Raw genomic sequence first — 18,660 nt, 5'->3', positions numbered from 1 at the left:
AGAAAGAGGTTATCTGCCTGATGTGGGATTAGTTTCTAAGTATTATAGAGGATCTCTTTATGATAATATTTAAAATATTTGAAATAGCAATATTCTCATAGATTATATATGAAAGAATAAATACATTTAAAATTTTTGGCTGTTGAGAGGAAAATAAGTGATGAAAAATGAAATGAAAATAACTACAATGAAAAATAAAAATAAATGAAAAATAACTACAAAAATCAGGACTACAGTAGATGAGGGCTGGGGATGTGGCTCATGGCAGAGTGCTTACCTGACATGCACAGGGCTGAGTCTCTCACACACACACACACACACACACACACACACACACACACACACGCACGCACGCACGCACGCACGCACGCACGGGGTGGGGAGATGAATATAGCAAGTTTCTAGTCTATCTTTTGTTGTACAGTTTTAGTTCCTCTGTTTGATTGTAGAGTTATGAAGTGTCAAGCTGAGAGGTAGATTATGAATCTGAGCTGCTATTAGAAGTAATTTTTGAAGGATCAGGAAGGTATCTTAAACTTTACATACAATTGCTTCCGCTAATAGATGAATCCTATGGGTTCTCTCCTTCCTCCCTCCATCTCTCGCTGCCCCGTCCCCTCTCTTTCCTTATTCAGAAGGGTCATATGCAGGATACGCTTGCGTTACACTCTCAAACCTGCATGTTACTGTACTGTATCCCCAGGACCACAAAGCAGGCAAGGTGGTGGGAAGAAGGGAAAGGCAGAGCCTTTTCTGATTTGTATGTTTTACTTCACAGGGAGGCAGAGAAGACAAAACTTCTCATAGCTGCACAGAAACAAAAGGTGGTGGAGAAAGAAGCTGAGACGGAGAGGAAAAGGGCTGTTATAGGTACTTGGATCTATTTGTGAAATGAATGACTCTGTATTGTGACTTTGTCCCGTGCTTCATCAATTTCATGTTGACAGTGAGGGGACATAAGACAGCATTATGTGTAGTGGAGAATTCTGCAACCTTCATTGTACGTTCAGATGTCCTTAAACCTTTAAAGTAAGTGAAGCCAGTAGATAGTAAAGTAGCCTAGCTCCTTTTCAGTTTACGGTATAATTTCACTCTGTGAGCAGGAATCCATTCGGGAACTCCTGCTGAAGAGTTCACACTTTGTAGTTTGTTCTTACTGCAGCACTGCTGTGTGCTGACTGCCTTTTCAGTGCCTCTGCTCGCATGCAGGAGCTTCTTAGCAGTGTGACTCAGCAGAGGGTATGGGACAGGCCTGTACCAACTCTTTTTCCTAAGCCATAATGAAACTGTCCAACTCCTGAGAGAATTTAAGAAATTCTTAAAGCATTTTCACACAGTTAATTTTTTGTGAGTTTTACTTTTTTATTATTTTATTTATTTACCTTTCAAATGTTTTCCCTCTACCCATCTCCCCTGCACAAGCCTCCCACCTCCTTCCCCTCCCCTTTGCCTCTGAGAGGGTGCTCACCCACCCACCTACCCACTCCCACCTCACCTCTCTAGCATCCTACTTCTCTGAAGCATCAAGTCTCCATGGGGCCAAGTACATCCCCTACCACTGAGGCCAGATAAGGCAGTCCTCTGCTATGTATGTAAAGGGAGCCATGGGCCGGCCCATGTATGGTTGGTTGGTGGCTTAGTCCCTGGGAACTCTGAGTAGTCCAGTTCTAATAATTCATTTTTATTATAGTTAGTAATCTGTTGGTTTCTAATAGATTGAAATTTAAGGAAAAGGTACTTTGGGGGTAGGTGGTGGAGAAGCACTGTTGTAAAAAACATCCCTCAGGGCACAATTGCTGAGTCCAGTGTGTGGAGTGTTCAGTTCCTCTTGCTGCCAAGCTGCCCCTTCCCTGGTTCTTCAACTCCACTGTCCTGAGCAGAGTTTGAGTTCTGGGTTCTGTACTGCTATGCTGAGTTCTCCTTTCTCTGTGTGCTCCTTACACCTTGGGGTTGCCAGACTTCATATGTGCATGCCAATTCATTGATGGACAGAGGGTCACGTAATGTCAACTTTAATATCCCAGATACTTAGTAATTCTTTATTGGATTTAAGGGTTAAAATAAACGCTGTAAGGTTTACTGCCTTTGAGCATCCTATGCCAATCCTCGGATGGCTGTTTTGAACTGATTATGGTGTTCTTCGTATTTGTTGAGTACTGACCCTTCCCCGGATTTATGCTTTGCAAGTAATCTTTTCTTGATTAGTGGCTTCTCTTTGAATTGAGGTATCTTTGAGATACGGATATTCGACTTCCACATAGTCTAGTTCATCTCAAATCTGGTGCTTTGTGTCTTATTTTGTTTATGAGGTTTTTTGCCTCCACCAATCCCATTTATTCTGAACATTTCAGGTTTCGCCTCTTGTGTATGGGCCTTCCATTCCCCAGGGATTTGGGTTGATGTTAATGTGACAGAGATTTGGCTTTAACCCAGTTGTCTCAGACTGTTGAGGGCTTCAGTACTTCCTCTTTTGAATGTCGTTCATGTCGCATAGTAAGATATTATATGTCAAAGATCTCTGTTTTGTTTAAACTCTTTGCTCTGTCTTCCCTGTTACTTCTTGCTGCTAGAGTTTTTCCTTAGCTGTTCCTCTTAGCAATAATTGTTAACTATTCTTAATTATTCTGAAATTAGCCTGGGCTAGCTAGGCCCTGTATTCAGCCAGGAGACTATAAGGACCAGCTTACTTCTGTAAAATACTGTCAGGAATTTTGCTGAACTACATTGGATGTAGACTGATTTGGAGAGAGTGGAAATATTTATGATACTATTTATGAGAAATGTACTTTAAGGAGTATCAAAATTAAAGATTAAGGAGATGGCTCAGGGTGTAAAGTGTAAGCAATTGTGAAAACCAGAAACACATAAAAACACGGAGAGGACTGGGTGACCCACTGTAATTTCAGCCTCATCAGGCATAGACGGGCTCCCCAGAGCAAACGGGCAGCAAGACTTTATAGATAAGTTCTAGTTTCATTGAGAAGACCCCACCTTAAATAAAAGGGAAGAGTCAGAGGTGACTCCTGGTATCAACCTCATCGTCCACCTGCTGTGCACCCACATGCATGGGTTCTACACGTGTGTGCTCACACGCACATGAAAACTGGAAAAAGTATAGTATTCGTAAAGTCCCTGATATTTGCTAGAAATTCACTTCGTTAGTATCTGGTGTGGGACGCACATCTCTAGTCCTTGTACTGGGGTGGGAAGGCCAGCCTGCTCTACAAAGTAAGTTCCAGAACAGACAAATGTACAGAAAAACAGCAAAAAATGAAAGCATTCCATCCCTGTGTAACCCTTTAATTTTGTTTGTTTGTTTGTTTCTGTAATAAGTACACTCTTCTACAGAGGAACTTTTCCTGGCTGTCGTTGCTTTTGTGTAGCTATCGATTGGTTTTTAATTAGCAACAGTGCTGAAGATGCTGGTATCCATAACCGTATCCTTGGTTTCCTGTGAGCAATGGAATTGTTTTGAGATATCAGTAAGTCTGCTTTCTTCTGCAGAGAAACATCACACCTCCCATTTCTTCTTGTCTCACTGCTTTAAGCTTCAGCCTCCAAAAGGAGCAGTAGCAGGCCTTCTGCTGCTACAGTTCCAATAACAATTGCTGTCTTAACATTTGCTATTTAATGAAGTTTCTTTCGACCTTTGCTTGCCAAGGGCCCTTATTAAGAATTACTGAAACTAAGTTACTTTTTCTGTATGTGGAGTTGGTTCTTAAGCTGCTAATGTAATGCGGTGGATTGTATTGTTAGATGTTATATTACTGGGTTTTCTTTGTGTTACTCTATGAAACCTACTCGGTCATGTGGGGAAAGTTCACCGTCACGACCTCTTGTGGGGCTTACTAAGAATTTTGAGAATTTTTCCTTTTGTTCCCTATGAGGCCTGCTTACAGTTTTCTTACAGATTCTTACCATGTTGTGTGTATTTGTGTTTTGTTTGGTGTTGGGATTTGCTGTTTGTTGTGTGCCATGTTTCTTCCAAGTGCAGAATAAATTGAAGAGCATTTATTTCCCAGAACATTCTGTGTATGGTGCGTACTGTTTCCTTCTCGTGGGTTGAATTCGTGGGACCCATAGAGCACTGCTCTACTATGGCTTGTGCTGGTTTGTTTACATGTGCTTTGGTAATCTCTAACCTGGTTTCATTCTCTGTTGCATATGAGTTTACTCTATTATTCATTTCTTTTTAAGGTTTGGACATTTTATTTTTGTTGAAAACTGTCTATTTTATATACTACTTCAAATGGGGTAGGGATATGGACTTGTAACCTTCCCTGTGGCTTTGAAGCCTCTGCCATCCTCTCCCTGCCCTTACGTTCTTTGTTTGTACATTCTTTTTGTTGGAGCAGTCAAAACTGCTTATTGATTATTGATCTTATTGATTATTTTTTTGGAGAGCTGTGTTTGGTTTTGCTTGCTTGCTTTCCTGTGGTATTTCTACGAGTTTTTTTCCTTCTTCTCTGTGAATTTGCTCATCGGTTTTTTTAAGAAACAGATTCTAGAATTAGATGCTTTAACCATTGGCTTCCAGTGTCTCCTTTTTTCTTTCTTTCTTTCTTTCTCTTCGGTTTTAGGTTCTTTTGTTTTGCTTTGTTTTGTAGTGAATCGCGTAGGAGTATACATTTTCTTCTGAGGACTGCTTTGGTCTTGCAGGATGTGTCTAGTGGCTCTTGTTTTGCGTATATGTGTTCAGTGTTCTTTTTTCCATTATAATTTCATCTTTAACCCATGAGTTACATATTTTTTCTTCAGGTTTTGGTTGAGTGAGTTTTGAGAGTCTACCTTTTTTATTATTGATTTTCAGTGTCAGGTACAGTCAGAAGATAGCATTTGCTGTATGTTGCTTGTTGAAATTTGTTCTGTAAGCCTTGTCTGTAAATGCCCCGTGTGTATATATCACCTCCGTTTGTTGGATGCAGGTTTCTGTGCTGATTGACCGCATCTTCTCTGTTCTTCTCACTTTTGTCTTCTGGTACTGTCAGTTTACTGAGAACATTGTGTTAAAGCGTTCTGCTGTGCTCATTGTTGACTTACAGTTTCTTCTTTATTTTGAGCCTATATCCTGAAGGGCGTGTACATTTGGGATTGTTGATTCCGCAGAAGCCTTGTTACTGGTTTATAACATTCTTTATCCCTAAACATATGTTGTGGCGTGAGAATCAATGCTGTCTAGTGATAGCTATATGGTTATGCCTCATAACATAGCTGTGCTCTCTTGGCTGTTTGCTTGGTGTATCTTCTCATTCTTTTACTTTCAACTTTTCTATGTCATTATGTTTTAGGTGTGTCTCTTATAAACAGCATATAGCTGGATTTTGTTATCTTATCCAATGTGAGAATCTGTCTTTTAACTGGTGAGTTTTAGTCTTTTTATATTTATTGTAGTTGCTACTGTATTTAGATCTGTTGTTACTCAATTATGTGCTATTTACCATGTCCTTTTTTCTCTACTTCTTTTTCCATTGTGAATTGCCTCTAGTCATTTTATTTCTTTTACTTGCCTGGAAGTTTTACATTCTGTGTCTGGAATACACAACTAGTCATTACTTGTAAACCGGTGTGTATCTGACTCAGTAAAATGTAAAGTTAGTCATTTTCTCTGTCCTCTTCTCGATAATCTACTGTTGAAATGCTTTACCGCTCACCGCCTTCTCCAGTTGCACATGCCATGGTTGCTCTGTCCCTGTCTCCATGTTGCTTTCCCTTCCCTTTGCTTACTCTCGTCGTTGCTAAGGACTCTCGTCGTTGCTAAGGACTCCCGTAGTGAGCATTTGCTTTCATTCAGATGTGGTAATCATCCCCTCTGCTTCAGACAGTTTACTTTTTTCTGCTATTTGGTTGTTTTCTTGTTTTGTTTTTCTAGTATAGGCAAAGCTTGTTCAGTCTTCCTTGGTCAAAAGTGCTGTCATTTCATCCTCAGATGGCACTTCAGCTCACAGTTCTGCACCACACTAAGTTTACATTGTTGTCTGGCCTCCTGTGTGTGATTATAAGCGTGCAACTGCACTGGATGTTCTTTTGGGTACTCGTTCTTCTGCTTTTAAAATAACTGGTTGTTCTCCAGCTCTCACTAGGCTAGCAGGCAGAGTTCTTTAGTCCAGGCTCTTAGAGTTGCAGCCTCTGGAGATCTTGGTTTTATTTGGAAGTCAGTTCAAATGTACAAGGCCTTTCTGCTCCTGTTTGGAGCATTGCCTACTTGCCGCTCTTTCTTGTGAAATAGTCACACCGTAGCTGCCACCATACAAATCCTCAGCTCTCTCTCTCTCTCTGTGCCCTTGAGGGTTTAGTTCCTGCTATGAACTTGCTGTGCATTCTAAGGCAGACCAATTGTCTACCATGACAGTTTCGGGTATACCTGAAAGGAATTTTCTCCTTTGTCTATTCCTCTGTCTGGAATCCAAATCTTGCTGTTCATTGGTTTCTTCCCATGAAATGGAGAGTGGTATATCGCAGTTTATCTTTAAACTAGAATAATACACATTAATTTCACTCTATTAAGTCCTGGGGTAATTTATAAAGGGTACTGTCTTCTGGAAAAAAAAATAAAAGTGTTTAGAAATTTTCTTTCTTATTTTATGTTTCTCCCCAGAAGCCAGAGACAAGATATGCTAAAGTATCTTTTGGGGCCTTTGGGGGGTTTCATACCATAGTCTACAGTATTTTAGCCCCTTATAGAAAATGGAATGTGTTTCATCTGACATAGGTGCATTCTCTCATATACTTTACTTATCCCTGTTAAATGAAAGCTCTACGGAAACCGTTGTTATACTACACCATTCAGGGAGTGATGACAAGAAGAATCTTTATGTTCAGTACACACTTGTTTTAAAGTTCTGAGTGTTTTCCATCTGTATTTGGTTGAATCTTCAGATGAGAAACCTGTGACCATAGAAGACCATAGCTGTCATAATCTTCATCTGAAAAGGAAAATTGAGATGTTATTTTAAGAATTATGTCGATAGACTTTCAAGTGTAATTGGAACCGTTCCTGTTTGGTCTGGGGAGCTTTGGTTAGGACAGATGGTCACTAAAGGTGTTTAGTTTCCCTGTGTGCACTTGGGTATGGCAGCTTCTGTGCTCACTGTGAACATTTGTTTCCATTGCTAACTCATGTCCTTCTTTTCCTATGTCATCTTCTTGGTGATCCTGTCACTCAAAACACAGGCTTCCTGTTGTCCTCTTTTGTTGTCTGGCTGTAGACTCTCTCTATGTAGGGTTTTTGTTTTGTTTTTTCCTTTATCCCTATGTAATTTCTTTTATGCTTCATGGCATATCCCTACCAGGTCATGTCCATTGTTTCCTACAACATGTCCTCTTGTTTAATTTCCCTAATTCTGCCTTTCCCTTGCCACTATATGCCATTGTCCTTTGTCACCATGAGTTTGTACTGCTTCACTTTTGTACCGGTCTTTACCTCTAGCCTGTGAACCGTTGTTTTCTAGTCTCATGAAAGACTGAAACTGCTAACCTTTTATAACCTTCCTCCCACAAAGAAGAACAGCACCAAACTAGAACAGCAAAGAAAGAAGGGAATTCCCTTCCTCTCAATCGTTTCAGAACAGATAAAACCTTGGAAGCAGTTAGACATAAAGCCACATGTAATTAATGTTGCACTTTGTACTGCTGATTCTAAGTGTGTTTCTCTTTGTTGTGTTATTATAGAAGCAGAGAAGATTGCACAAGTAGCAAAAATTCGATTTCAACAGAAAGTGATGGAGAAAGAAACTGAAAAACGCATTTCTGAGATTGAAGGTACAACAGTGAAAGGCTGAAGTTCTGAGTGTCCTGAACTGCCTCTCTGCATCAGGACCAGTTCTTGATTGTCTTGTGGGGGAAAAACATAGGACATGCTGGTCTGGAGGAAGTAACTACCCTGATGCTCTAGACAAACAACAACAAAACCTATGTAATTTAGTTCTCACTTTAGTCTGTGACTTTCATTTCCTTTTCTACAATGAGGCTTTTTTAGCTCTTACTATATTTTCTGATGAAGTATAAGAATTCCTTAAAATCTTTTGTTAAAACAAAATAAGTGTCTAGAGAGATGGCTCAGTGGTTAAGAACACTGGCTACTCTTCCAGAGGACAAGGTTCAATCCGCAGACCCATGTGATAGTTCATAACTATCTTTAATTCCAGTCCCCAGGGGATCTAACACCCTTTTGTATACATATGATGCTCAGAGATACATGGCTGGTAAAATACCCACATACATTAAAAAAAAAAAAAAGAAATGAAATGAAAAGCTTTTAGGCATGTGCTCAGTAAGGGCAGGGGAGATAGCTCGGTACTTAAGAACACGTATGGCTCTCGAAGAGAATCTGAGTTCAGTTCTAAGAACCTAGCTTAGGCAGTACTCAGCTGCCTCTAACTACAGCTCCAGATGGTCTCTTGGGTACAATCTCTCTCTCTCTCCTTCTCTCCCTCCCCCTCCCCCCTCTGTGTGTCTTTCTTCTCTTACTCTCACATACACACATAATTTAAACACATAAATTAAACACACAAATAATTTTTTGATGTTCAAAATAATGAACTGAACCACCACCAGTTTGTCACATGTCAACAGCAATAATAACAAATTAGCTGGGGCCACACGCCTTTAATCCCAGCACTTGGGAGGCAGAGGCAGGCAGATTTCTTAGTTCAAGGCCAGCCTGGTCTACACAGTGAGTTCCAGGACAGCCAGGGCTACACAGAGAAACCCTGTCTTGACCAAAAAAAAAAAAAAAAAAAAAAAAAATTAGCTGGGAAAAAGATACAGTCCAGTTGTAATGAAAAATCTAAAACTCTGTAATCACGTAGATCTGTTCATTATTGAACCCAGGGCCTTGCATATGCTAGCTAATGTGGATGTTCTTAGACCATGGTCTATGCTTATATATAGCTTTTTCTTATCTCTCTGTGTTTCTAGATTCGGCCTGTAGTTGTTTTGCCTGACCCCTTCCTGGGTGGAGGGTAAGGCTCTAGGTGATGGGAAGTTGGAGGGAGGTGGAGGACAAGGGAACTACTTAGAACAGAAAATGAGTTAACTTAGAAAGGAGCTGTTGGTTAACAGTGATGAACTTTAATTCCCCTTATAAAGGAGCTGTTCTGAGGATTGAGAGTTTTTAAGTTGTTAAATTTATAACTTACAGTGAGGCAAACAATTGAAATATTAAGCAGTAAAAAAGATACTCTTACCCAGATGAGGGAATAGAGTGGCAATTTTCTTTCATTGCAAACATGCTGTTACCGTTTTATTTGCTAGATGCTGCGTTCCTGGCCCGAGAGAAGGCAAAAGCAGATGCCGAGTATTACGCTGCACACAAATACGCCACCTCAAACAAGGTGACTGCCCATGCCCTTCCCTAGTAACTGCTTCTGGTGTGCATTCAATATCATGGGTTCTAGTGTGGTAGAAGTAGTTGTATTCAGTATCAGAAAAGGGTAGTGGCCAACCCATCATTGACCAAATACATAGCAAGACATATTGATACCCATTGTTAGGGAGGGAACATTGTCTGTTTTTCTAAAAGTAAGGAGTAAAGACTAGTGGATTCATGAGCACAGGTCAAATGCCATGAAACCATCCATCTCTCCTGTAAGAAAGGGCTCTGAGAAGTTGAAGATCTTTTGAGAAAATGACAGAAAAAGAGGAAAACTAAGTTAGAATAGCTTTCCTGATAAGTTAGCTTTTCAGGATAAAAACTGAACTTTACTGCCTCCTCTCAGGGACATCCTTGCAGCTTCTGGGGCAAGATAGTTTTCCACCGTTGAAGGCTGTCCGCGTGCTATGGTGCATTTGTGTATCTGTCCCTTCCTGCTACACACCTGTAGTACTTGTCTTAACATCTTCTCTCACATACATTTCCACAGTGTAAATTTAGAAACAAATTTGACTTCAGATGAAGCAGAGTGGAATGTTGACAGATGAAGGCAGGATGGGGACTTTCCACATCCGCCAGTACAAATTGGTGGTTGGAGATCTGGCCAGGTGGAAGCATCCGGATCTCACTACTGGGACTGAAGAGATGGTTAAGGGTGCTTGTTGCACTTTCAGGGGGTCAGAGTTCAATATCTAACTCCTACACTGGGTGACTCACACTCCAACTCTAAGGGGTTAGATTCTATCTCCGCCCCTTCACAGCCATGTACACATGTGCACACACAAACATACATATAAACAAAAATAAAGTGTCATTTTAAAAATAAAAGACATTATTATGAAGATCAAACTTATTCTGAAAAGGGTAGTCATTTGATATCATCTTGAGAACTGCTACTCATATCAGTGTGTATTAAAGGCTTTAGAAAGTCATTTAGTTGGACTGTTTGATCAGACTTAACTGCACTGTTTTGGCAGATGATTAGAATCCGCTGGAGAGGGTGGAGATGCAGTGACTAAAGATGCTGAAGTGCAGAGAGGAACTGATCAGCACTGCAAAGGACAGGACAGACTCAAGACAGAGAGCAGATTACTAGAGTAATCCTGAGGAAATTAAGAAACAATAGAAATGGGTTCTAAACCAAAGCAAGTTTGGTTGAAAATATCAACACAAAATACTAGTAGTGAGGCAGATGGTGTAGCTCAGTGGATAGAGTGCTTAGCTAGCATGGCTGGTCCTCAATGTGGTTTCTAACACCACCTAAACCTGGGTGTGGTGACAGGTGTCTAAGATCCCAGTAATCTGTGGTAAAAACAGGAGAATTAAAAGTTCAAGGTCATCCTGTGCCTCAGAGCAAGTTTGAGGCCGGTCTGAAATATGTGAGGTTCTTTTTCAAACATTAACTGTTGGTAGAAGCAGTTCTGGTGGTTGGCAAACATCCATCTTACCACAAATGACTTAAACAGCCAACTTGTGGATAAAGGCAGATATGTCAGCTTAGGTGATTTCTAGACATACTCCAATTCTCAAATTTGGTTGAAAAAGTTGAGTCACTAAGACACCTGGTTAAACAGTTGTGAACCTAGGCTTTTCCTTGGAAACCCTAACACTCATCTGTTGAGTTGTGCACCTCTCTCAAGAGAATCTGAAATTCTGTCATTGCCTGGTTGAGTTGAGCATGAAACAAAATGCATGCAAACTACTCTATAAGCTATAAAAGAAATACTGTGTTATTTGATCCCCAATCTATTAAAAAAAAGGATAAGGTTTCTCCTACATTAAGACAGGAGTTTGTTAAAGGGATTTTAGCTAAGAACTTAGCTATTCATAGGATAACCACACTCCAAAATGAAATAGGGTCACTGGGAAACACTCTAAGTTGAGTCATGTTACTCAGGAGAGCAACTGGAGAAATAGTCTTCAAGGAGAAGAGATGACTGCTGCACCAAACTATTCTAACTCTTCTGCTCTTGTTTCCTCACCCAGCACAAACTGACCCCAGAGTATCTGGAGCTCAAGAAATACCAGGCCATTGCCTCAAACAGTAAGATCTACTTTGGCAGCAACATCCCCAGCATGTTTGTGGACTCCTCCTGTGCTCTGAAATACTCTGATGGTAGGACTGGGAGAGAAGACTCCCTTCCCCCAGAGGAGGCCCGTGAGCCCTCTGGAGAGAGCCCCATCCAAAACAAGGAGAACGCAGGTTGATGCAAGAGGTGGAAATGTTCTCCCATATCAAGATGCGACCCAAGGGGCTAAGTGGGAACAGTGGTTATGTGGACTCGTAAGATTCACAGAGAATGTGTGCTCTGTTGTGATTCTCTTGTCATAGTCCTGGTTTGCCAGCTGACTACAGGATAGACCCAGCTGTCTGGCACTCAAACGGTCTCTGCAGCCACAGTTTTATCAAGTATCCTGTATGTGTTCCTTTGTAAACCGGTACTCATGAATGAGGGAAAGTCTGATGCTAAGATACTGCCTGCACTGGAATGTCAAACACTATATAACAAGCTGTGGTTTTTAAAAGCTATTGAATAATGTTTACATTGGTCCCTGAGGACATGTGTGCTCAGACATTCAAGAGCTAGGAGGCCAGAGAGAAGACCTTCAGAAAACGGTAAGTTAAAGAAGACAAGTGTCATCAGACACTTGGGACCCGGGCTCTCTTTAAAGTCTAGTCCCGGCATTCCTCCATGTGATTGACAGCCAGACCTCTGGGTTCCCAGGAAATTATCTTCCAGTTGAATGACCATTTACTTGATACAAATTGTACCTTTCTGTTTTTCTAGTCAGGTTGGTGGCCTGCAGGGACGCGTACTTTGCCACCCGACCAGAGGTTCCTCGAAGATATTCCCAATCACTAGTTTATTGCGTTAGGAGACTCAGAGATATAGAAAGCAGCTGAAATTTAAGGGAGATAAAGCCTGCACTGCACCAAAGCTACGGGTCCCTGTGTTTCCTCTATTCAGTGATGTCATCAACCTCACTGTCCCAGCCCATGTGTGACTAAAGTGCCCGGTTTTAGCCACAGACAACTGCTTAGATGTCACCTCTTGGCTGACCAAAGCTGGGACAGGGCTTTAACCAGACATAGGAGCAGTGTGCAATTCCTGATTCACTGCACAGTATTATGTCATAATTGCAGGAATTATTTTTTGTTTTTAAAACTGGATTTGGGGCACATTCATTCACCCCAACACTTCTATCTAAAGGCCAAGGTTCTAGGGCTGCTATGGTCACTAACACACTGATTCTCCTTAAAGTAATTCTCGAAGTGTGGAACAAAGTGACCGAGACAGCATCCTCAGTCATCTTTGTCTCCTTCCCTGGGATGCAGATACCGAAGTTGCTTTTCCAACTTTCGCCTCCGCTAGGAGATCAGAAAGAATTCTTGTGACTTCCTGGGCAGCCATTGAATTCATTTTCCATGAGAAGATGACAGAGTTAGCCTGTGGCTATAGGAGATCATGTCATCCAGACCTTTTTGCCCATCACATTAACTTTCCTGGAATATTGTGCTGCACAGGTAGACCTGAATCTGCCCAGCTTGTTGACAGCTCTTGTGTATACTGTGTTGAAGCCAGACAGAAAAGTAATGGGGCCACTTCTGAAACCTCTCAGCTGTTGATCTCACAGCAGCTAAAGGGTTGTGCCAAACATTTTATTAAGAAAGTAAAGCCCAGATTTGAATGGGGGTTTTCCCTAGGCCTTATAGTATAGAGGCATTTGTAATATGGAGAAAATAATTTTTCTCATTTAATTATAGAAATTACCTTCAAACAGATTTTGTGTTCTTTGGCCCTTCAAATACTGGTGTTACATTGTTGCTGCAGATAAATGATGATTGTCGTGGGATATCTGGATCACTGAGCTCTGTGCTTTCATTCCTAGAGATGTTTCTCATTCCCATTTAGTGAAATGCTGTTGCCCCAAAGTGATGGTTGTGGGATTTCTTACCGGTCATAGGCCCCGGTGAGGAGCAGGGAAGCGCCATTGTGAAAGATTAAAGAAAGCACTTCCACTTGAGCTCCTTATGGAGTGAGCTTCCCTGTGCCCACTCAGTGAACTAAGTCTGACCATCCTTCAGGGACGTTCCTTTTGGTAAATATACACTGTAATCTTTAAGTCTAAATTTATATGTGAAAGTTAACTTTTTTTAAAAACCTAAATAAAATTATTTTCCTATCAGTGATTGTGTGTGTTCTATTTTCTCCATGTCTTCATACATTTCTGTTGCTATAACGTGTTCCAAGGCTGTCTGTAACGTGCTCTAAGGCTGTCTTGCCCATTTTAACTAGAGGGCCAGGGTGTTTGCTGATTAAACTTAACTGTAGAGGTTTGTACTTTTTTCAAAATAATGACTACTAGGTATAAATTTTTTAAAATAACATGTCCACTTTTTCCTAACTCTGAGATTTTGTTATTGTTTGTGGGATAAATCAGGTGCAATGGATTGAAGAAAGAAAATGGGCATTGTGCCCCTTAGAGTCTTCTTAGGAAGAAAGCAGATATGCATCAAGAAGGCATGAGGCAGCTCGTGTACATTGTAAGTGCTGTGGCATGACTAATTTCATTTATTCAGAGGTTAGCAGAGTCAGAATTGGACCTAGATTCTCACCTGGGGAACATCTCTCCGGGAGACAGTTGCAACTGTGATATTGGGGTAGCAGGGAATAGTAGTTGGGAGTCCCGGGAAGGAGTCCCTTTATTTGGCTTCATGGACTTCACCATACTATCCCACATTAGCTGCCACAGACCAGGAAGCTGTGGCTTATTTGAACTCGTTATCCTATAGGCTTTGGTATTAAGATGAGTTCTGCCCACTCCTGTAAGCAAGTGTGAATTAGCAATTGTGACTCCTCCTTGCTTTAAGATGATGACGTGCAGTGTGTGGCCCCGGAGCTTTATAGCCTGACTCTGCTGTCCTTTGCAGCCGTTCTCTACGGTCTGTGAGTGCTTTCCCTCTGTCCCCCTCTGTGATGTCCGTCCTGGCCTACTTTTCCTCTCTTGTGGCACCAGCTCTCCCTTGCCAACTCCTAAGGATTCTTCTTCACTTCCGAGAGTTTACCCTGAACTGTGCTCAGAGTTGGCGTTTTCCATTTACCCAGTATGTTGCTAAAGCAACAAAAAAGGCATATATCCTTGGAGGTGGGGTGGCACAGCTTAAGTAAACAAGAACACATATAATGGTGAGTCGCACAGCAGGTTCAGTGAATAGCAGAATCTAGTGGTTTCTAGGAAGTAACGTGTGGTCTGAGACAACTTTCAAAGGATGAATGGAAGGCAGCCAGCTGAAAACGGTGATGATACAATATGTTTGAGGTGATGGGAAAGTCACATTACATTGAAAATGCAATTTCGTGGATTCCCTCACAGTGCCAGGAGACATACGAGCCTTCTCGTTGCAAGCCCCTATTAATAACCATTTCTGCTTACTAGCACATGGAAGCATTCTGCAGGCATTCTCTTTTTGAATCCTCACAACCTTAAGAGGTTCTGCTGTCATCTTATAGCTGGGGTTTAGAAAGATCACGTGACCCCAAAGATCACGTGACCCCAAAACCACATAAATAACAAGGTGCAAAGTAAAGCTTTGAGCTATACCATAGATCCAGGGTCTTTAACCTTAACCTTGCTCACAGAAGCAATTAGGACACTGAAGGCACTGAAGGCACTGAATTTAGAAAGATTCCAGGGGATGTATAGTCTAAATGAAGGCCAGGAAAAAGGATGACTGATTGGTTATGTTAAGTAGTAACTCGTGGGTTGGCTTTCTCTGCCCTCTGTAGGCCTAGGAAGTACTCTCTAGAGGAGTTGGTCAAAATAGCAGCTGACTGCAGAAACATGAGCCCTTTGGAGACTGGACAAACAGTACTCTTCCATGAAATGAACCAAATGGAACTAAATAGCATAAAAATGGTCATTGTGGATACTGTGCTCAGGTAGGAAGCCTTCCTGCTCCAGTAGAATAAAGTTATGTTGACTGAAAAAGTCCTCTTCCCCAGGTCACACCCCCTTCCTGGGGACAGCCTACAGAAAGTAGAAAGCAGAAAAACTGTTTGAACTGGTTTTCCCTTCGAAATTTCTCCACTTACTGGTAAGCCAGGGTTTGCATCTTAATAGCTATATTAAACCGAATTGCAGTTCAGCCATATAAGGGAAATGCAGAGAAACTGGGTATTTGATCCCTCCAGTTCTGTTCAGCCTTCCCTCCTCTTGACTTTGAGTGAAGTCTATGTTGGACAGTTCCATCAGATGTCACCGCACTTTTCCCTGGTTGCAGCTCCACTTCATGCAAGCACTCTTAACAGTTTTTACTTTAGGAAACCCTCAAGACCATAAGCTGTAGTCGGTTCATACGCGTGCACAAGAGTTAGTGCCCCAAGGGACAACTTTCATTGAGAAATGAGCGTAAATGATTATTGTGGGCTGACCCCCCCCCCAAAAAAAAAAAACCATTTCAATGGAGACAGCAATCCTCCTGACTCAACAGAAGAAGCAGCAGTTTGACCATGAAGTTAAATTTCAACGAAAACTTAAAGAATAACCTGGTGTGCGTCCAGAAATGTGCGTCCTAGATGTGAAGTTAATAGATGAACCATCAACCCAGCAAGACAATCTTTGCTCTCTTAGACTCAGCAGTCTCTTAGGAGAGTGAACGCTTTAAGGTAAGACCACTTAAACAGCAAGAACCTGGTGTTAGAAAAGTGAAAAACCAGCCCACAGAAGCACAAGCTTATTGCATTGAGTTAGCAAAACTGTCTCAACCCATGGAGCTCTAGGAACATACACAATGTCCGTTAAGAGTTAAAGTGCTCAGGGTTGGGGCTGGAGAAGTGGCTCGGTGGTTAAGAGCTCTTCCAGAAGAGTGGGGTTTGGTTCCTAACACCGACGTGGCAGCACACAACACTCCTCTGGCCTCTGTGGACACTGTACAAGTGTGCACTTGCATACATATAGGCAAATACTCATAAAGTCGGTGTCTTAAGTGTTTAGTGTCTACACTGGCTAATTTCCTGTTAACGACACCAGATAAAATAATTTTGGAAGAAGGAATCTCAAGTGTGAAAATGTCCCCAATAATTGGCCTATGGTACATTTTATTGATGGATGATTGATAGATGTGGGAGGGCCCAGCTCACTGGGAGGTGCCACCCCTGAGCTAGTGGTCCTGGATGCTATAAAAAAAAATAAGCTGAGCAAGCCAGGCAAACAAGCCAGTAATCAGCATTGCCCCATGACTTCTCTAGGACATCAGTTTCTACCTCCAGAATTCCCTGGAAGATGGACTACAAGTTATAAGAGGAAACAAAGTCTTTCCTCCCCACGATGCCTTTGGTCCTGGTGTTTTATCACAGCAACAGAAATACAGTAATACAGAGCCATTCATTTTTATGGTGGTACAGTAGTAGGCTGCCTAAAATGACAATAGGAAATGATGGCAAGAAATTGGAATCTTTATGCATTGCTGGCAGGTTGTAATTTACTTTGGAATACTTTTTGCCTGATCCTCGAAATGTTAAATAGTTATCATGTGACCCAGTGATTCCACTTACAAATATCTACCCAAGAACACTGAAGCATACCCTACAGCTGATGACTGGACAGACCATCGTCATGTCATGAAAAGGAATGGGGCCGTGACATGCTACAACATGGATGGACCTTGAAAGTCTGCTGAGTGACAGCAGACACAGAAGGCAGGATACTGTAAGAGTCCAACTATATCAAACATTCAAGCAAGCTAATCTATATACATAAAAGTAGGTGGTTGCCACATAATCCGAGGAGAGAAATGAGTGTGACATTTTCTTTAGGAATCATGAAAGCATTCTAAGTTTTAATTTGATGTCTATTTTAATACTGCTAGTCATTATAAAAGAAACTGTATGGTATTTAAAGTATATCTCTGGCTGTAATCTTTTTTACAAGAAAGTTGAGCTGATACTATGAAAATCGCAGCATCAGATCCTTTGACTAATGGAAAACAATTCCACGTAAACACTGTACAGGTAGGGATGGGGGCACCTAAGAGGAGTCCCAAAGGCAGGGTCAGAAGGGAAGGGCAGCATAGATCATGGAGGGCCTCCTACATCTTGTCACACCTTGCTGAGTTCCTCCAGAGACTAGACAGAGGATTTGGAAACCAAGCTATCCCAGGTTATAGTCAGGGCTTGATAGATTAGATGGCTTTAAAGCTGCCTTAGCACTCATGGATTCACCTGTCACAATAAAACACAAAGCCAAGATAAGCTTGTCAACTGAAAGCAAGTGACAACCTGCTGTGGGCAATACAGAACTGGAAATGACAACCTACTGTGGGCAATACAGATCTGGAAATGACTGACAACCTACTGTGGGCAATATAGAACAGGCGCTGAGGTGACCACAAGCCAAGATGAAGCCATTCAACTAAGAATTCTAGTGCTACACACACTTACCTTTTATTTCTACAGTTATTTTTAGATTTTTTTTTAATCAGTAAATTTGACCACCCACTCAAAAAACAACCAGAAGGTTTATTATTTTAAAGAACTAAGCATAGGGTGATACATTCTTATAATCTCAATGCTCCAGACTCTACAATTGAGGGTGAGTTCAAGGCCAACCTGACCTCAACAGAGATTGATCACTTTAGATACAAATAAAAACAAGATAACTTCTTAACCATCGACACTTTTTTTATATAGTGTTGTAAAATTTACCAGAGCATAAATTTTACCATTTTAGCCTGGTGTGATGGCATGGACCTGGGTGTGGTCTCAGTGTTCAGGAGTCTAAGGCAGGAGAATCACTGCAAGTTCAAACAGCCAGGTCCACATAGCAAAACCTCATCTAAAGGATGAAAGCCACTTTGCCGTGTTTAACCCAGTGGCATTAGATACACGCACTGTGCTGTGTATGACCGCTAATGTTATCAATGTTTTCAGAAGCTTTCCAACTTCTCAAACAGAAACTCTGTACCTGTGATACAATAGCCTCCCCTCCCCCCTCCTCCCAACCTCTCTTATCCACTCCCTGAGTATATTAATTTGCCCATTCGAGATACCCCATATGAGTGGAATCTTGTATCTTGCTCTTTCACCTGGCATAGAGTTTTCACGCTTCCTCTACCTTGTAGTGCATGTCAGAATTCCATCCTTTCTTAAGGATGGACGCCATATACCATGTTTCGTTCAATTACTTGTTGATGGACACAAAAGGTTGAACTGATGAGAGACCTGGTTCTCCAAGGAAAACTCTCCTAAACCATCTCAGAGCACGCAACCTAGCTTCTTATTTCTAGTCTG

At 41.4% G+C, this 18,660-nt stretch overlaps 1 protein-coding gene across 4 annotated transcripts in view; it reads left to right on the top strand.

Annotated features, from left to right (window-relative positions):
• The window catches only part of Erlin1 (ER lipid raft associated 1), a 35,222-nt gene extending 21,660 nt beyond the window's left edge, over positions 1 to 13,562 (top strand). For 3 of the 4 annotated variants that reach the window (NM_001164360.1, NM_001164359.1, NM_145502.3), the window contains 4 exons: positions 779 to 870; positions 7,669 to 7,758; positions 9,253 to 9,332; positions 11,357 to 13,562. In NM_001164360.1, coding sequence (NP_001157832.1) covers positions 779 to 870; positions 7,669 to 7,758; positions 9,253 to 9,332; positions 11,357 to 11,578 — 484 coding nt within the window. In that variant the 3' untranslated portion in view covers positions 11,579 to 13,562. The remainder of the gene's footprint in view (positions 1 to 778; positions 871 to 7,668; positions 7,759 to 9,252; positions 9,333 to 11,356) is intronic. The other variant, XM_006526998.4, reaches the window with a different exon arrangement.
• Positions 13,563 to 18,660: the final 5,098 nt, after the last annotated feature.

This window comes from Mus musculus, chromosome 19 (genome assembly GCF_000001635.26).
Source record: "Mus musculus strain C57BL/6J chromosome 19, GRCm38.p6 C57BL/6J".
NCBI classification, from domain to species: domain Eukaryota; kingdom Metazoa; phylum Chordata; class Mammalia; order Rodentia; family Muridae; genus Mus; species Mus musculus.
The sequence above is the reverse complement of the archived record's forward strand: the minus strand, read 5'-3'. Positions and strand labels throughout refer to the sequence as shown.